The 19,076-nt window shown below is 43.6% G+C and overlaps 2 protein-coding genes across 2 annotated transcripts; one reads left to right on the top strand and one right to left on the bottom strand.

Moving 5' to 3' along the window:
- Positions 1 to 6,782: 6,782 nt before the first annotated feature.
- LOC116374484 (heparan sulfate glucosamine 3-O-sulfotransferase 3B1) lies at positions 6,783 to 14,260 on the top strand. Its single transcript, XM_031827835.1, has 2 exons — positions 6,783 to 7,519; positions 12,703 to 14,260. The coding sequence occupies exons 1-2, from the start codon at positions 7,071 to 7,073 to the stop codon at positions 13,322 to 13,324; spliced, it is 1,071 nt and encodes a 356-aa protein (XP_031683695.1). The 5' UTR covers positions 6,783 to 7,070; the 3' UTR covers positions 13,325 to 14,260.
- Positions 14,261 to 14,374: 114 nt separating this feature from the next.
- On the bottom strand, positions 14,375 to 17,200 carry LOC116374483 (germ cell-specific gene 1-like protein). The gene is made up of 3 exons (XM_031827834.1): positions 16,991 to 17,200; positions 15,259 to 15,370; positions 14,375 to 15,048 (listed from the first exon to the last, which is right to left on the bottom strand). The coding sequence occupies exons 1-3, from the start codon at positions 17,073 to 17,075 to the stop codon at positions 14,736 to 14,738; spliced, it is 510 nt and encodes a 169-aa protein (XP_031683694.1). The 5' UTR covers positions 17,076 to 17,200; the 3' UTR covers positions 14,375 to 14,735.
- Between the last annotated feature and the right edge of the window lie 1,876 nt (positions 17,201 to 19,076).

Here is a 19,076-nt window from a genome sequence, read left to right as displayed (position 1 = left end):
GTGGTTCCAACTGTGAAGCATGGAGGAGGAGGTGTGATGGTGTGGGGGGTGCTTTGCTGGTGACACTGTCAGTCATTTATTGAATTCAAGGCACACTTAGCCAGCATGGCTACCACAGCATTCTGCAGCGATACGCCATCCCATCTGGTTTGCGCTTAGTGGGATTATCATTTGTTTTTAAACAGGACAATGATCCAACACACCTCCAGCCTGTGTAAGGGCTATTTGACCAAGAAGGAGAGTGATGGAGTGCTGCATCAGATGACCTGGCCTCCACAATCACCCGATCTCAACCCAATTTAAATGGTTTGGGATGAGTTGGACTGCAGAGTGAAGGAAAAGCTGCCAACTAGTGCTGAGCATATGTGGGAACTCCTTCAAACTGACTGTGGGAAATGCATTCCAGGTGAAGCTGGTTGAGAGAATGCCAAGAGTGTGCAAAGCTGTCATCAAGGCTACCTTGAAGAATCTAAAATATATTTGGATTTGTTTAACACTTTTTTGGTTACTACATGATTCCATGTGTTATTTCATAGTTTTGATATCTTCACTAGTAATCTACAATGTAAAAATACAAATAAAGAAAAACCCTTGAATGAGTAGGTGTGTCTAAACCTTTGACTGGTACTGTATATATATATATATATATATATTTAAAAAATAATAATAATACATATGGATTATTTTGCAGTCTACCTTATTTTGCATTCTCTGACCATGACTTTGAGAAATATTTATTCAGGAGTACGTTCCATCAGAAAGTTATTAAATTATATTGATAGAAAGAATTCTTCTTTATAAAGTTGTCTGTTGTATTACTTGCTTGTTTAAATTATTTGTGAATAATCTCTTATATTTGTGTCACGCCCTGGTCTTAGTATTTTGTGTTTATATATTTATTTGGTCAGGCCAGGGTGTGACATGGGGTTATTTTGTGTTGTGTTGTGGTATTGGGGGTTTTAGTAGGTATTGGGATTGTGGCTGAGTAGGGGTGTCTAGCATAGTCTATGGCTGCCTGAGGCAGTTCTCAATCAGAGTCAGGTGATTCTAGTTGTCTCTGATTGGGAACCATATTTAGGTAGCCTGGGTTTCACTGTGTGTTTTGTGGGTGATTGTTCCTGTCTCAGTGTGTTTGTATTTCACCAGATAGGCTGTATAGGTTTTCACGTTCCGTATTTGTCGTGTTTATTCATTCATTAAACATGTATCGCATTAACCATGCTGCATTTCCTCGACGGAAGAAAGCCGTAACAATTTGTTTGTACATTTTTCATTGATTGAACAATTGTCATTTCTATAATAGATTACACTGATATCAAACACCCTCTCCTTGTCATGTCTTCAGTAGAGAGCTACCCAGTCTAGTCCGGGTCTTCGTAATGTTGTTCTTTTGTTCTCAAGAAATATACCACCTGCAGAATAGAGGATAGACGTTATTGATTGAATCATCCCAATTCAGGATTTGTACAGAATAAAAATAGGATAAAGAAACACGATGTTTTTTGCAAATCAGATTACAGCTTTTAATCTAGTCATAGATAGGGATCCTGTATTAATCTCTGAATACTCAAGAAGTAAAGAGTAATCTCCTTTAAAATAGTATTATCTGGAAGTGACAGTGGGTTTAAGGGATTTAGTTCTAATCAAGAGGATATTGCCTTTCAGGACAGCAGTATAGTGCTCAGACCTTATAACTCTACACTTACTACTGTACTAGGGGGATTTGGAAAGTAACCTTATCCTTTAGACTGGTTTTTGGAGAGACAAAATACGGTTATTGTAATGGTACCGCACTGATGATAAAAGGACAATGTTTGTTGAAAGACCTGCTATTACTACAGTACGTTACAGACACTTTTTTAGTTCCAATTAATGTAACATTTTGTATTAAATATTCTTTAGACATGTCGAGGGCAGTTATATTGTTTGATAATAAGGAAAGATTATTGTGGGCCTGTGGTGACTAATTCATTTTCTGGGGGCGTTTTAAGATGACTTGATTGGGTATAGACCAAAGTTCCTTGAAGAGCAATACACCTTTTGAAAATAACATGACATAACAATCTCTTAGTACTCAGCTCAGAGGTCAATAGTCTTATTTGTGATTGCAGGATGGGGAGGCGTACAAGGTAAAAATGCCACAAGTGGGGCCACATTAGCGTACTATTGTGAACATGCCTCTGCATACATTTAAGAAGATCTCTATAGGTAATCTCTCTATAGGTAATCTGCTGGATTCAGAGAATTGGATTGAGATTCAGCACGTTGGAAGAGAAGAGGAGCGGGTTCTATAGAAACAGTTAACAATGACTATTATAGTCATTTCTCATAGTATACCTATTTATTTAAGAACATGTTTAGGAAAGTTTACCTTTACAAAGCCCTAAGAACTAAAACAGAACCACAAGCCATGAAATAATTATTTGGAAGAAGTATTACAGCACAATGTTGATTTAACCTCACAACAGACCAATTATGACTTGCCTTGGAGCAGCTGTGAGAAAGACCTGTCATTTCAGTTGCAGAAACATCTCTTCCTGTTAACTACAGAGAAGCAGCTCTGCTTCGTTATGAAGTAAGACATAGCACAAATATATTGATCACACTTACATGTAACTCCCTTCAGAGTTTGAGTGAGTTACCATCTATATTTCCTGAGACTAACAAATCAACAGATGACACTTACCACTTAGCAGCAAACCTACAGTGGACAAATATCTCTATCACTCATTTAACTTGAATTGAGTGTCACAATAATATTGCAGTGGTACTGTGTAACTTAAACTCAGCAAAAAAAGAAACGTCCTCTCAGTCAACTGAGTTTATTTTCAGCAAACAACGTGTTAATATTTGTATGAACATGACAAGATTCAACAACTGAGACATAAACTAAACAAGTTCCACAGACATGTAACTAACAGAAATTGAATAATGTGTCCCCAAAAGTAACAGTCAGTATCTGGTGTGGCCATCAGCTGCATTAAGTACTGAAGTGCATCTCCTCCTCATGGACTGCACCAGATTTGCCAGTTCTTGCTGTGAGATGTTACCTCACTCTTCCACCAAGGCACCTGCAAGTCCCCGGACATTTCTGGGGGGAATGACCCTAGCCCTCACCCTCCGATCCAACAGGTCCCAGACGTGCTCAATGGGATTGAGATCTGGGCTCTTCGCTGGCCATGGCAGAAGACTGACATTCCTGTCTTGCAGGAAATCACACAGAATGAGCAATGTGGCTGGTGGCATTGTCATGCTGGAGGGTCATGTCAGGATGAAGCTGCAGGAAGGGTACCACATGAGGGAGGAGGATGTCTTCCCTGTAACGCACCGCGTTAAGATTGCCTGCAATGACAACAAGCTTAGTCCAATGATGATGTGATACACTGCCCCAGACCATGATTGACCCTGCACCTCCAAATCGATCCTGCTCCAGAGTACAGGTCTCAGTGTAACACTCATTCCTTCAATGATAAACGTGAATCCTGTCTGGTCCAGCGACGGTGGGTTTGTGCCCATAGGCGACGTTGTTGCTGCTGATGTCTGGTGAGGACCTGCCTTACAACTCTCTCAGCCTATCGCGGACCGCCTGAGCACTGATGGAGAGATTTTGCGTTCCTGGTGTAACTCGGGCAGTTGTTGTTGACATCCTGTACCTGTCCCACAGATGTGATGTTCGGATGTACCGATCCTGTGCAGGTGTTGTTACACATGGTTTGCCACTGCGAAGATGATCAGCTGTCCGTCTTGTCTCCCTTAGGCATCTCACAGTACGGACATTGCAATTTATTGCCCTGGACACATCTGCAGTCCTCATGCCTCCTTGCAGCATGCCTAAGGCATGTTCACGCAGATGAGCAGGGACCCTAGGCATCTTTCTTTTGGTGTTTTTCAGAGTCAGTAGAAAGGCCACTTTAGTGTCCTAAGTTTTCATTACTGTGACCTTAATTGCCTACTGTCTGTAAGCTGTTAGTGTCTTAACGATCGTTCCACAGGTGCATGTTCATTAATTGTTTATGGTTCATTGAACAAGCATGGGAAACGGTGTTTAAACACTTTACAATAAAGATCTATGAAGTTATTTGGATTTTTACTAATTATCTTTGAAAGACAGGGTTCTGAAAAAGGGACGTTTATTTTTTTTGCTGAGTTTATGACTGTTCACTGACAGAACTAACCATGTGTACACACACACACACACACACACACACACACACACACACACACACACACACACACACACACACACACACACACACACACACACACACACACACACACACACGATCAGAGATGCTTGGGGCATGTGAGGCTGTGGAATGTAAGCCGTAGGAAGGTGAATTCAGTAGAGGGTAGCAGCAGCATCCTCACATCTTCATCCATCATTTCTCCACCCTATAATCCAATGTGGTCATTTTCCAGAACAAACAGGGATTTATCTGAGATAACAGACGCGTAGACATGTCTCTGCTTTCTAAAGTGATCTTTAATCCCTATGTATTTACAATGCACCGGGTCTTATTAAACAATGATCCCAGATGTGATGCAGAAACCAGGTCACCCTGCACTGCACAGCAGGTATCCCGCATGACTGAAACGCCTCGATCACACCGACAGTTATTGCATTTTGGTACACCAGAAGTACATTCATTTCCAGTGGGACGCTGCGTTTGCCTTGCAGCATTGCGTTGCAGAGGCATTGCAGTGCATTCTGGGTGTTGCATACGTTGGATTTATCGAATGTATCCATCATACTGTGTGTGTAAACGGCTTGACAGAAATGGTAGCAGAAGGTGAATGTTGAACACACATATCCAGCTGATGCTGGATTTTAGGAAACCAGTGATGAACACAGTCTAATTTAGATGTAGATGAAAGCCTCTATTATTTTGCCAACCTTCAGATGTGATTCTGGAAGAGAAAGACAGGGTCCCTGTATTGAAGCCACCTCATTGGTGGCAATACCCTGTGCTTTCACAGCAAACTGTTTGAATTCTCTCTTCAAATGAAATCAAATGTTATTTATCACATGCGCCAAATGCAACAGGTGTAGGTAGACCTTACTGTGAAATGCTTACTTACAAGCCCTTAACCAACAATTCAGTTTAAGAAAGTATAATTAAGAAAATATTTACTAAATAGTCAAAAATAAATGTAAAAAATAACACAATAAAATAACTTGTCCTATCTCACATGATCCTTGCTTCAAATGTAACAATAAATGCTTTGTTTAAATGTGATGATGTTGAATAAATATGGAAAACTGATTGGATTTGAAAAAAGACATCAACGTAAGGGAATGTAGTCACTTTTAACCTAAATGTAAAGACATGGTGAATTTTTTTTGTTGATTTCATGTTGAATTCATGTTAGTTGACAACTCTACCAAATTTAAATCGAAACTAGACATTGAACTGAAGTCTGTGCCCAGTGGATTATTTTCACTGATATTTCCACAGCATATTATTTGATCCAATATGAATCTCCTGGTGACTTCATTTTTGCAAAGCTTGTTTAGGCTTCTGTCCACCTGAAGGCTTGTGAAGGCTTCTCTCCACCTGAAGGCTTGTGAAGGCTTCTCTCCACCTGAAGGCTTGTGAAGGCTTCTCTCCACCTGAAGGCTTGTGAAGGCTTCTCTCCACCTGAAGGCTTGTGAAGGCTTCTCTCCACATGAAGGTTGTGAAGGCTTCTCTCCACATGAAGGTTGTGAAGGCTTCTCTCCACCTGAAGGCTTGTGAAGGCTTCTCTCCACATGAAGGTTGTGAAGGCTTCTCTCCACATGAAGGTTGTGAAGGCTTCTCTCCACGTGAAGGCTTCTCTCCACATGAAGGTTTCTCTCCATGCGAAGGCTTCTCTTCAGCCTCTTGCGTCTATTGTTTGTCAAAGCTTTTCACTTATAAGGATGTGCATTGGATTTCTGGTAAACTACATCTGAGTTTGAATCAGAAATGGCATTATGTGATTATAATAGCATGGATTGCTCTTTAAAGGTTCCACCAGAGTACACATATCATATTAAATTAAGGGACATAAGTGGAGTTGGCTCCAATGTCAGATTGTACAGTGACCATTTCCTGGTAAACCATGTAAGCTTACAATACACAGTTTCCTGTTCAGATGAGATTTCACAGTATCAGAAGTGACCCATATGACCCATAATACAGTCATTATTGGGCTGTCCTTCCATAAAAAAAAAGATTTTCACTATGATGCTGTGAAAAAAAGCAGAATCAGACACAAACCCCTCCCTGTATAATTTAATACCTCTGCCTGGAGATTATCCTGGTTATATTACCAACGCTTCCTATTACGTCATGATGCCTATGTACAGGGCTTTCTGTCTGTGGATGCAAAGAACAATATTCAATCATTGCAAAACAATGTGTGTTAAGTCATGCAAGGAACCCCCCAAAAATCTGCATGGTCAGCTGTTCCCATATATGCCTCAAAAACTGTAATATGAATTGCATAAATCTATATTTATTGACGAAATTGTCACCTGGAAATTATGTCAAAGCTTAAATGAGTTGCCTTGTGGTGTTATTTCCCTCCTGACCAACATAATACCATACCCCGAGGAAGGAAAGCAAATTGCATATCTAATGCAAACATTGAGAAAGAAAGTTATTCTAAAGCTGATGTTACAGGATCATGGCTCAACAGTTTAAGTTTGAGCAGTGAAACCCGCCTTCTCTACCATCCCTCCAATCAAGGTAGAGCAGCACTGAAAGATGCGCACAGCTTCTCCAGATTATGGTTAATATAGCAGTGTCAGATGAGCAAGAACATACTATACTAACTGTGTGTGGAAAGATTACACCGTCGTTTATGTCCAACAAAATATTGTTATTATAGAAAGAAGGAACAATTTATTGCGATGAACAGTTTAGAGATCAACAACGTGTCAGTATGGGATGACAAGCGTATTTGGCACTTCGCTTGGAACAGCCGGTGCACCATGTTTTTGGGCATGGAATTATGATTATGTGCTTTTGCTTACAAGAATACCAGATGCACCGAAAGAAGAGATGTGTTGTTCATAGAATGGCCTCAATTTGTTTGTGGAAGAAGGTATGGCTGGTTCTCATCACATTCAACAAGACGTTCCGCGAGTCCTGCATAAACTTCTCTTTGTGTTCTCCCTTGCTGTGGTTTGCGCGTCGCTGTACTTCATTCTCTCCGGCTGCTGTGATTTTATTTTAGTGGATACTGCGAAACATTTGAAGCAAACCTCTCAACTTTTACCTTTGACTGAGCTTTTCCAAAGGAAGAATACCTCATTTGAGAAGAGGGCTACAGATATCGGTGTGCGCTCACCAGGTGCAGTTGGTGCGCAATCAGCCAATGTTGGTAAGGACTGGACCGCAGCAAGGCGACTACCCCAAGCAATCATCATAGGGGTGAAAAAGGGCGGAACACGAGCTCTTTTGGAATTCCTAAGACTTCATCCTGACATTCGAGCACTTGGCTCTGAACCTCACTTTTTCGACAGACATTACTCACGTGGGTTGAATTGGTACAGGTATGTACCTACCAACCTATCGATGATGATGATGAGTATGATGATTAGAATGATTAGAATGATAATGCTGAAACACACATTTGTGTTTGGTTGATATTTGTTTATATACACTTCTCAAAAAAATAAAGGGAACACTTAAACAACACAATGTAACTCCAAGTAAATCACACTTCTGTGAAATCAAACTGTCCACTTAGGAAGCAACACTGATTGACAATACATTTCACATGCTGTTGTGCAAATGGAAGAGACAACAGGTGAAAATTATAGGCAATTAGCAAGACACCCCCAATAAAGGAGTGGTTCTGCAGGTGGGGACCACAGACCACTTCTCAGTTCCTATGCTTCCTGGCTGATGTTTTGGTCACTTTTGAATGCTGGCGGTGCTTTCACTCTAGTGGTAGCATGAGACGGAGTTTACAACCCACACAAGTGGCTTAGGTAGTGCAGCTCATCCAGGATGGCACATCAATGCGAGCTGTGGCAAGAAGGTTTGCTGTGTCTGTCAGTGTAGTGTCCAGAGCATGGAGGTGCTACCAGGAGACAGGCCAGTACATCAGGAGACGTGGAGGAGGGCAACAACCCAGCAGCAGGACCGCTACCTCCGCCTTTATGCAAGGAGGAGCAGGAGGAGCACTGCCAGAGCCCTGCAAAATGACCTCCAGCAGGCCACAAATATGCATGTGTCTGCTCAAACGGTCAGAAACAGACTCCATGAGGGTGGTATGAGGGCCCGACGTCCACAGGTGGGGGTTGTGCTTACAGCCCAACACCATGCAGGACGTTTGGCATTTGCCAGAGAACATCAAATCAAATCAAATCAAATTTATTTATATAGCCCTTCGTACATCAGCTGATATCTCAAAGTGCTGTACAGAAACCCAGCCTAAAACCCCAAACAGCAAGCAATGCAGGTGTAGAAGCACGGTGGCTAGGAAAAACTCCCTAGAAAGGCCAAAACCTAGGAAGAAACCTAGAGAGGAACCAGGCTATGTGGGGTGGTCAGTCCTCTTCTGGCTGTGCCAGGTGGAGATTATAACAGAACATGGCCAAGATGTTCAAATGTTCATAAATGACCAGCATGGTCACCAAGATTGGCAAATTCGCCACTGGTGCCCTGTGCTCTTCACAGATGAAAGCAAGTTCACACTGAGCACGTGACAGATGTGACAGAGTCTAGAGACGCCGTAGAGAACGTTCTGCTGCTTGCAACATGCTCCAGCATGACCGGTTTGGCGGTGGGTCAGTCATGGTGTGGGGTGGCATTTCTTTGGGGGGCCGCACAGCCCTCCATGTGCTCGCCAGAGGTAGCCTGACTGCCATTAGGTACCGAGATGAGATCCTCAGACCTCTTGTGAGACCATATGCTGGTGCGGTTGGCCCTGGGTTCCTCCTAATGCAAGACAATGCTAGACCTCATGTGACTGGAGTGTGTCAGCAGTTCCTGCAAGAGGAAGGCATTGATGCTATGGAATGGCCCGCCCGTTCCCCAGACCTGAATCCAATTGAGCACATCTGGGACATCATGTCTCGTTCCATCCACCAACGCCACATTGCACTACAGACTTGTTTTTCAATGTTTACCTTCCTGTCGTCTGTTCCGTTAGCTTAGCAGACAGTACACGACCTTTTGGGTTGGATATGTTTCCTGTGTTAACCTGGAAACCTGAACCTGAATTCCAAAATAACCTGCCCAGGGACTGCGGTTGAAAATTAGCCGGTTGGCTAAAACCGGCACTTTTACTGAAATGTTGATTAATGTGCACTGTCCCTTTAAAAATTAAAATAAACTCAAACTCAAACTGTCCAGGAGTTGGCGGATGCTTTAGTCCAGGTCTGGGAGGAGATCCCTCAGGAGACCATCCGCACCTCATCAGGAGCATGCCCAGGCGTTGTAGGGAGGTCATACAGGCACGTGGAGACCCCACACACTACTGAGCCTCATTTTTTACTTGTTTTAAGGACATTACATCAAAGTTGGATCAGCCTGTAGTGTGCTTTTCCACTTTAATTTTGAGTGTCACTCCAAATCCATACCTCCATGGGTTGATAAATTTTATTTCCATTGATCATTTTTGTGTGATTTTGTTGTCAGCACATTCAACTATGTAAAAAATATTTCATTCATTCAGATCTAGGATGTGTTATTTTAGTGTTCCCTTTATTTTTTTGAGCAGTGTATATTTGATTGACAGGAGGGTTTCATTGTTTGTGTTCTGATTATGTTTACAACTTGCAAAAGGTGTAGAATGATGCACATTCTTCCTTGGAATTGCTGTTTGCTCATGGTCAGCCGTGTGTATTGCAAGTTAAAGGGGTTATTTAATGGCTGGGAGAATTTCTCTATGGGCTGTCCTACATTAATGGGCTGTCCTACATTAATGGGCTGTCCTACATTAATGGGCTGTCCTACATTAACTTTTTTTTAAATGTATTTAACCTTTAATTAACTAGGCAAGTCAGTTAAGAACAAATTATTATTTACAATGACGGCCTAGCCCCAATGATGGCCTAGCCCCAATGATGGCCTACCCCCAATGACGGCCTAGCCCCAATGATGGCCTAGCCCCAATGATGGCCTAGCCCCAATGATGGCCTAGCCCCAATGATGGCCTAGCCCCAATGATGGCCTAGCCCCAATGACGGCCTAGCCCCAATGATGGCCTAGCCCCAATGACGGCCTACCCCCAATGACGGCCTAGCCCCAATGACGGCCTAGCCCCAATGACGGCCTACCCCCAATGACGGCCTACCCCCAATGACGGCCTAGCCCCAATGACGGCCTAGCCCCAATGACGGCCTAGCCCCAATGATGGCCTAGCCCCAATGATGGCCTAGCCCCAATGATGGCCTAGCCCCAATGACGGCCTAGCCCCAATGACGGCCTAGCCCCAATGACGGCCTACCCCCAATGACGGCCTAGCCCCAATGACGGCCTACCCCCAATGACGGCCTAGCCCCAATGACGGCCTACCCCCAATGACGGCCTAGCCCCAATGACGGCCTAGCCCCAATGACGGCCTAGCCCCAATGACGGCCTAGCCCCAATGACGGCCTAGCCCCAATGACGGCCTAGCCCCAGCCCCATCAAACCCTAACCCGGATGTGCACCGCCCTATGGGACTCCCAATCACAGCCGGTTGTGATACAGCCTGGGATCGGACCAGAGTCTGTAGTGACACCCCTAGCACTCAGAAGCAGTGCCTTAGACCGCTGAACATGGCCCATACATACACTCTGAAGAACAACTGTAAAATCAGTAACACAAATATTATGCAGCAATGTTCTCTATGCCATTGTTATTTTATCATTTGGACTGTTCTCCAAAAACAAATAAATGTACCAAACATTCCCCCAACTCCTGAACCTAACATCTGCTACATGATCACTCAATCAATCAAACGTTATTATATAGCACATTTCTTACAACAAATGCATTTCAAGGTGCTTGGACTAACAGTGCCCCACAATATGGACATTGTTCTCTCCCTTGTTTGATGTCTGTGGTGAGCGGTTATTTTTAGTTTTTTAAACAACTAATTGACCAACTTTGGTTCAATTATTTGAATTCCATTTTGTTCAGTTTTCTTCTGTGCGCTCAATGCGCTCATTGTACAGTTTCTCTCGAGATACATCAGATTTAGCCTCAGCTGTGCGATGTAGTAAGGAGTTGTAGTTTCCAACAGGCCAATATTCTATTGTTTAGTGCGTAAAACGTGAGAATTAACTTCAATGACCACAATCCCTTGTGCATCTACTTGTCCGGTCTTTGTTTCTTTTACGCCTGCTATGGAAGAGACAGAAAAATGTGCGATAATGAGGTGCTATAGAGCAGCTGTTGCTTCATGAGGGTTTATCTCTACCTGAAAATACTGTACATGATCTAAGTGATTGATATTTGGCATTCAGCAGTCATAAAAGTATGCCGGGCTACAAAATTGTGATTTTGTCAGACTGCATAGACAACAGCTCAATAGAGATGAGATCATGACTTAGAATTAAATAATAAAGTTACTAAATAAAACAAATGTAGTATACACAACAACTGAAATATTTTATTAAAGTAATGTGAATAAGTGATGGTTCATAAGGGATAAGCAGTAATGGACAGTCACTACCATCATGTGACTTTTATTGATGGTTTTATTCTGTCTTGATACAGATTCAGGCCACACAATGCATGGTGCATTTAATGTTTTAAAAAATGATTGAAACTTGAAATGGAAAACCATGATAATTTTTTTATAATCGGACCGAACTGACCTCAAAAAGCACTAATCGTCAAAAAGCATTAATCGCTCAGCACTGTTGATGTCTGAAGTATCATACTGTCTGTTCCCAAAATGGAAATATTCATCAAGCTGCTTGGTCAAAGTATAGCACCACATGGTCTAATGAGAATATGCACTGGTGTATACATTGTTTCTGCTGAGAGGAAAATAATCAAGGCTCTTTATTGAAACACTACCCATGGAATTGAACTCGATCTTGTTAATGGTTAGATAACAGCTCCAAGGGAGAAAAGCTGAGTGCAAATGCCAAGTGAGTCAATGCAACACAAAAACAACATATTCTGCCATTGGTCTCCAGGGAAAATCAAAAGTGGGCTCACTAATGGACTTTGCTTGTATTTGTGTGCTCCCTCCCTCCTCCTTTCTCCCAGTCTCTCTTTCTTCCTTCCTTCCATTCTTTCTCTCTTGTCCTTCATCTGGATTTCTACTCAGGCAGACAGCCGAGTGTGTCCTCTCTCTCTCCCTGGTAGCACATGCTCTTACAAGGGGTGTGTACGAGTTTCAGTGGCCCTCAGCCCTCGTTCAGTTGAATGGGAGTGTATTAACATCTGGCAGGGAGGAAGAGCTGAGTGAGACTGGAGAGCACACTGGGGAAAACTATATAACACCATGTAAATTATTAAGAACCAGCAGGCATGTTGGCTTCATTGGCACAGGATGACATAGAGATCTGTGGGGAGTGAGCATGACCAGATAGATCATGGTGTTAAAGGATGATTCAGTCCCTTTATTTGGCTATAGGCCTCAATCAATAGTACCTTGGATTGGTTGATGGTTATTCAAAGAATTAACCCTCTCTTCGATCTAAAACAAATGGATATGGCTATATTCTAATTTGGCTGTATTTTGTATATTTGATATAAGATTGAACAGCTTCATTGTCCCTCTCAGGAACCTGATGCCCAAAGCTCTGGAGGGCCAGGTGGTCCTGGAGAAGACACCCAGGTACTTTGTGACGGCGGATAGCCCCGGCCGGATCCACTCCATGTCCCAGGAGGTCAAACTGATCGTGGTGGTGCGTGACCCTGTGACCCGCGCCATCTCTGACTACACCCAGATCATATCCAAGACTCCTGGCGTTCCCAGCTTTGAGACCCTGACGTTCCATAACGGGACGGAGGAGGTGTTGAAGGTGGACTCCCTGTGGAGCCCCATCTGGATTGGCCTGTATGCTCTGCACCTGGAGAGGTGGCTGGCCCACTTCCCCTTGGAACAGATCCACTTTGTCCATGGGGAGAGGCTAGTGAGCGACCCTGCAGGGGAGCTGGGCAGAGTCCAAGACTTTCTGGGACTTCAGAGGATCATCACAGACAAACACTTCTACTTCAACAAGACGAAGGGTTTCCCCTGCCTGAAGAAGCCAGAGGGCAGCAGCAAGCCCCACTGCCTGGGCAGAACCAAGGGCAGGCCACATGCTGACATCCATCCTCAGGTCATCCTCAGGTTACGTCAGTTCTACCAGCCACACAACCTGCGCTTCTACCAGATGACAGGGCAGGACTTTGGCTGGTAGGATGGGAGCCTAGAATGAGGTGGAAAAAAGATGATACCATCGTTACTGTTCAAAACACAGGCTGCACGAAGAGGATACAGGACAGAGCTTGAATTGGTGTATTTTGTGACGGTCCTGATGTCATCTGGAGTAACTCAAGTCCTCATGCAACCTGTATTGGCAAACAAATCAAAACAGTCACACTTTATTTTGTGACAGTTAAACTGCAAGAAGTAACATGAGTAATGCCATAGGTCTACTGTGTAACACCATAGACGTACAGAGGAAAGTGACAGCAACATCCACCGTTGGAAAGCAGGTCCTCAGAACTCTAGTGTGAACTTACCCTTTACTCCACTAGATGGCAGTCCTTCCCCAACAGAGGCTTAGACAGTATTGTCGAAGTACTGTAACTACTTGGAAAAATGTGGATTTGTGGTCATGATCGTCATACACATTTTTTTCTGTAGTCAGATTGAGCAAGTATTACCATAAGAAATTACATGGCATCCCTTAATTTAAATCCAAGACAATTCAAGGCAGCTGCATGGGCAAATACTTGAAATATTTAGTAGAGTCCTGCATTGATCCATTCAGTCTGTAGTCGTTTGCAGTTGGTTTTCATTTAAATATTCCCTAGTTATGAGGGGCATTTAAACCCATTTCCTCAATATTACCAAGAATCATAGACAGATTCACAGTCTGTATTGCCCTTCATTTCTGACAAAGTTTGTGTTCAATACATTTCCTGTGTATGTTTATGGGTGCTGCTTTTTCTTCATTACATTCTGAAGCAAATATTAAGATCCAACTTTCTCTCAAACACAAACTTACATACAGCACATATAAACATAAGCACCATATTGTAACCTACTGTACGTGTTGGAAATAGCCGTCTGTACACCAAGCATCCATATGGCAACTAGACTTGGCTGATATTTGCAGCCCCATGCCGAATGTGGCAACAAAACTACTAACATAGCTTATAAAAACAGCTTTACCATCTGCTCCAGAATAACAGTAATGATAAGAATAGTCATGGCCTTGGCTCTAGAAACATACAGGAGGAAGTTGAGGACAAGTGTTGTTTATTCAGTCAGCTCCATGTTCCTTTGGCCATAATATTAGTAATGATCTTCTCAATGGGATCCATTATGCCCTATATAGTGAGTTTGGATCCTGTATATGAGAGCCAATTTATGGTCATTTTAATGAAGAGGTCACCAAGCCTGGTCCTGTAAAGCCTAATAGATCTCCTAGGCCCTGTTCTGATACTGTGAAAATGCATCCTTTCTTCCTCACCTTTGTGTTTTGAATTGGAACCTATCCAATCATGTTGGAGCAGTCATAACCTCAATGAAGGGAGGATGGAAGGTACATTCTAACAGTATTTGAATGGGGCCCTGCAGGCCCAGGGTTGGTGACCACTGTCTTAGCAGTAGGCCTCTCCCTGTGGTTCTGTCATGCTGTCCAGGCCCATTACATAGGCTGCTCCAGTGGAGGGTTTGTGCCCATTGTCAGGGAGGTCCAGAGGCCCAGCATTTCCTTCTCCCCTTGCAGGCACAGCCGTCAGGTACATGTCCCACATCTGCTCTGGCAGGTCCATCTCCAGCAGCTTCTGCTTGATCCTCAGGTTCTTCTCAATGTTCCGCCGCTTGTACTTGAACTCTACGATGGTCTTGGTGTACCTGTTCAGTGCTGTCACTGCAGAAGCCATGCAGGTGGCGAAGGAGCCCCATGCTAAGCTGGGGAGGGGGAAGAAGAAGAACAGAGGGTGTGATTAACCTCAGCATTGCATGCTCTCTCCATCATGACTGCTACTATACATGGCCTCAGAATGCTAGCGTCGCTTAAAATTGCACGAGTATCACATAGCTGGGTATTAGAGTTTAATCAGAGACAACTCCTATTGTACAGCACCTAGTGTAACGGCAAGTGACCTAGTCAGTACATACATGTAGGACCAGCTGTAGTCCCAGGTCTTGGGCCTCCAGTCCTCCGGACCCATAGCCACAGCCAGCTGAAAGGCCGTGGTGAACATCATGTGGGCAACCATCCCCAAAAGGCCTGGATCCCGAGGGACACAACACAATACAAAACGCAAATAATGTTGGTGAGTGAAAACCTGAGATAATATATGATTGGTTGTACCTTTCAAAAGCACTGGTATAAGTACAGCAATTTTTTTTTATCTGCAATTGATATTAGTAGCCACACGTGGCAGTATTGTACACATTATGAATTGAGGGCTATCAGTTTGGATACTTTTCACTTATTTTAAAAACCTTGCATGAGGACAGGTGTTAGTGTGAACAACATTGAGTGCAGTCCATTAATTTTCTCCATGATCATGCTTCCTTGTTCACTGGATATTCAGTTTATAGTATTACTGGGGAAGCTGATACATTAATACAGTTGCAGCCATTCCCCTTCATAACAATGTCAGATAGAAGAGAGAATGATGAAGAATCAAAGCCCACCACAGCACAGTGTTCCCTCTACTCTCTCTTTCTCTGCTGCCTCTTGGCCATCTCTCTGCCAACATTCTGCTCATCTACAGCTGCTTTACTTGGGATTAACACCCTAACAACAAGAGGAGGGAGTCAGGGGAAGGTGGGAGGGGAGGGGAGGGGTGGGGGTACTCCTCTGGGTAGGCCTTGTCTTGGCCCATAACCACTGCCCCATCTCCAATCCGATTAGTCCAGAAACCAGCAAATCCCCAGAGGTATTGGACACAGACCATAGACCACTGCTCTACGTGCTATGCTAGCTAGGCTAGCTTCTCTACAACTGTACCTCCCTGAGCAAGGCTCCCATTTCACTCTGCTACTATTATTGCTCTGCTTTTCTGCTAACAAAATCATATTCATATTCACATTCATATTTGTTCCACGGACCCAATGAGAGTTAGCTGTAGGGATTCCACAAATTCTGTAGTGCATAAACCACATTTTAAACGTGTATATTCACTCCTACTTACCCCCACAATACAGTTTGACAGATTGATAGCAACACAATAACCATGATTGACAATACAGTGAGTGAATCTAAATGAAAATTACTCCTGATTGACAAACATTTTCTCAACATCATCTTGATTCCTCTCCTATCAGCTTTGGAAATGGTCTTTGAATGGATGAAAACTTAAAGTAGATTCAGCAGTGTACTGAATATCGTATCTGTAAAATTGAAATAATCCATTTAGGATATGGACTAGCCACGGTCACTCTGGCCGGCCTCTGCCTGCCTGGGATGGTTAGTGGGTTGCATGCATGGTATTAGATGATGTAATCCCCTTGGTGGCTAGTGTTACACACAGACATGCTGGACTCTGATCTACTGTGTAGCTGGGACTCCCAAAGCCTGTCTACTGTAGGCTCTCTATCCAATTTGACCAGCCCAGTGCCAGCCTTAGTGTGATAGCGTGGCATGGAGGTTGACATGGCCTCTGGTCATTGAGAAACGGAGCCAGGGGATGTCCACTCACTAGTGTGCCCACTCTGTGAAGCTGACTTCATAGTTAAGGATGCAGGGAGATAATCAACTCCTCAATGGCTGGTGATCAGCTTTGAGTGACTGTATGAAAGTATTCTTTGATGACTTGTTCACTTGACAAATGGTGAACGTCACAATAAAAAAATAAAAAAATATGACTGTGAACATCATTCCCAGGCACAGATGTGTTACCTGACAGGGCGGTGAACATGGCAGCAAAGGCGTTGAGCTTCAGCTTGTTCATGACGCTGAGGCAAGGACACAGCTCTAACCACATGAGTACACCACCTGTGAACAGCAGGATGAGGTAGAGACACTCAGCTGTGATGCACAGCCACAGGACCCCTGGGAATAGAAGGAAGAGAGGAGTCAGTCAGAGTGAGTACTACTGTCGCCTCTAGAATCCACTTCCCTCTACTAAATAATCCCACCTATAGCTGCTATACGTCATTTCCGGTCACAACTTGCAGACTTGTTTTCGAGTTGCTGTGCGTTTTGTTGCCAACCTATTTTGCTACCTGACAACTTTACGGTTTTTACTTTTAATTACCGTTTATATATATATATATATATATATAATTTTTTTTTCACTCAACTTTTTCACTCCGGACGCTTTATCTGGACACGATTCGTGAGGACCTTCATCAGCCGAAGCTAAGTAGTAACATTAACATGATGCCTTCTAATTGCAGTCGCTGTACTCGCTTTACGGCGAGGATAGCTGTGCTGCAAGCCCAGCTTCAGACGCAATCGTTAGGCAAGGGTAATTTCAGTATAGGAAAGGATGAAACAGTGTCTGTGCCACCAGTAAGTACAGATAGTAGTATAAATCCCCTGGCACAGTCCCCGCAGCCGGACAACTTTCTCACGGTTTCTGGAAGGAAATGCTGTAGGAACGCTCAACCTTTCAACCGGTTTTCCCCATTAAGCAGCGAGTCGGAGTCAGAGGCCGAGTCTTCTCTGGTCTCTACTCCTCTCGTTACGGGGTCTGAGACGCCGAAGCTTCCCACCATTAGCTCTGACAAATTGAAAACTCTAGTCATTGGCGACTCCATTACCCGCAGTATTAGACTTAAAACGAATCATCCAGCGATCATACACTGTTTACCGGGGGGCAGGGCTACCGACGTTAAGGCTAATCTGAAGATGGTGCTGGCTAAAGCTAAAACTGGCGAGTGTAGAGAGTATAGAGATATTGTTATCCACGTCGGCACCAACGATGTTAGGATGAAACAGTCAGAGATCACCAAGCATAGCTTCTGCGTGTAAATCAGCTAGAAAGATGTGTCGGCATCGAGTAATTGTCTCTGGCCCCCTCCCAGTTAGGGGGAGTGATGAGCTCTACAGCAGAGTCTCACAACTCAATCGCTGGTTGAAAACTGTTTTCTGCCCCTCCCAAAAGATAGAATTTGTAGATAATTGGCCCTCTTTCTGGGACTCACCCACAAACAGGACCAAGCCTGACCTGCTGAGGAGTGACGGACTCCATCCTAGCTGGAGGGGTGCTCTCATCTTATCTACCAACATAGATAGGGCTCTAACTCCTCTAGCTCCACAATGAAATAGGGTGCAGGCCAGGCAGCAGGCTGTTAACCAGCCTGCCAGCATAGCGGAGTCTGCCACTAGCATAGTCAGTGTAGTCAGCTCAGCTATCACCATTGAGACCGTGTCTGTGCCTCGACCTGGGTTGGGCAAAACTAAACATGGCGGTGTTCGCCTTAGCAATCTCACTAGGATAAAGACCACCTCCATTCCTGTCAGTATTGAAAGAGATCATGATACCTCACATCTCAAAATAGGGCTACTTAATGTTAGATCCCTTACTTCAAAGGCAATTATAGTCAATGAACTAATCACTGATCATAATCTTGATGTGATTGGCCTGACTGAAACATGGCTTAAGCCTGATGAATTTACTGTGTTAAATGAGGCCTCACCTCCTGGCTACACTAGTGACCATATCCCCTGTGCATCCCGCAAAGGCGGAGGTGTTGCTAACATTTACGATAGCAAATTTAAATTTACAAAAAAAAAAATGACGTTTTCGTCTTTTGAGCTTCTAGTCATGAAATCTATGCAGCCTATTCAATCACTTTTTATAGCTACTGTTTACAGGCCTCCTGGGCCATATACAGCATTCCTCACTGAATTCCCTGAATTCCTATCGGACCTTGTAGTCATAGCAGATAATATTCTAATCTTTGGTGACTTTAATATTCACATGGAAAAGTCCACAGACCCACTCCAAAAGGCTTTCGGAGCCATCATCGACTCAGTG

The sequence above is a fragment of the Oncorhynchus kisutch genome, linkage group LG6 (assembly GCF_002021735.2).
Source record: "Oncorhynchus kisutch isolate 150728-3 linkage group LG6, Okis_V2, whole genome shotgun sequence".
In the NCBI taxonomy this organism is placed as follows: domain Eukaryota; kingdom Metazoa; phylum Chordata; class Actinopteri; order Salmoniformes; family Salmonidae; genus Oncorhynchus; species Oncorhynchus kisutch.
Note: the sequence above shows the minus strand (reverse complement) of the source record. Positions and strands in the feature narration are given on the sequence as shown.

Bases quoted from the DNA above. Each gene is read 5' to 3' on its own strand.
- LOC116374484 (XM_031827835.1), top strand. From the start codon at position 7,071: ATGGCTGGTTCTCATCACATTCAACAAGACGTTCCGCGAGTCCTGCAT. The intron at 7,520-12,702 runs GTATGTACCTAC...TGTCCCTCTCAG, and splicing joins CGTGGGTTGAATTGGTACAG to GAACCTGATGCCCAAAGCTC.
- LOC116374483 (XM_031827834.1), bottom strand. From the start codon at position 17,075: ATGTGGTTAGAGCTGTGTCCTTGCCTCAGCGTCATGAACAAGCTGAAG. The intron at 15,371-16,990 runs GTAACACATCTG...CTCGGGATCCAG, and splicing joins CATGTTCACCGCCCTGTCAG to GCCTTTTGGGGATGGTTGCC. The intron at 15,049-15,258 runs GTATGTACTGAC...CCCCCTCCCCAG, and splicing joins GACTACAGCTGGTCCTACAT to CTTAGCATGGGGCTCCTTCG.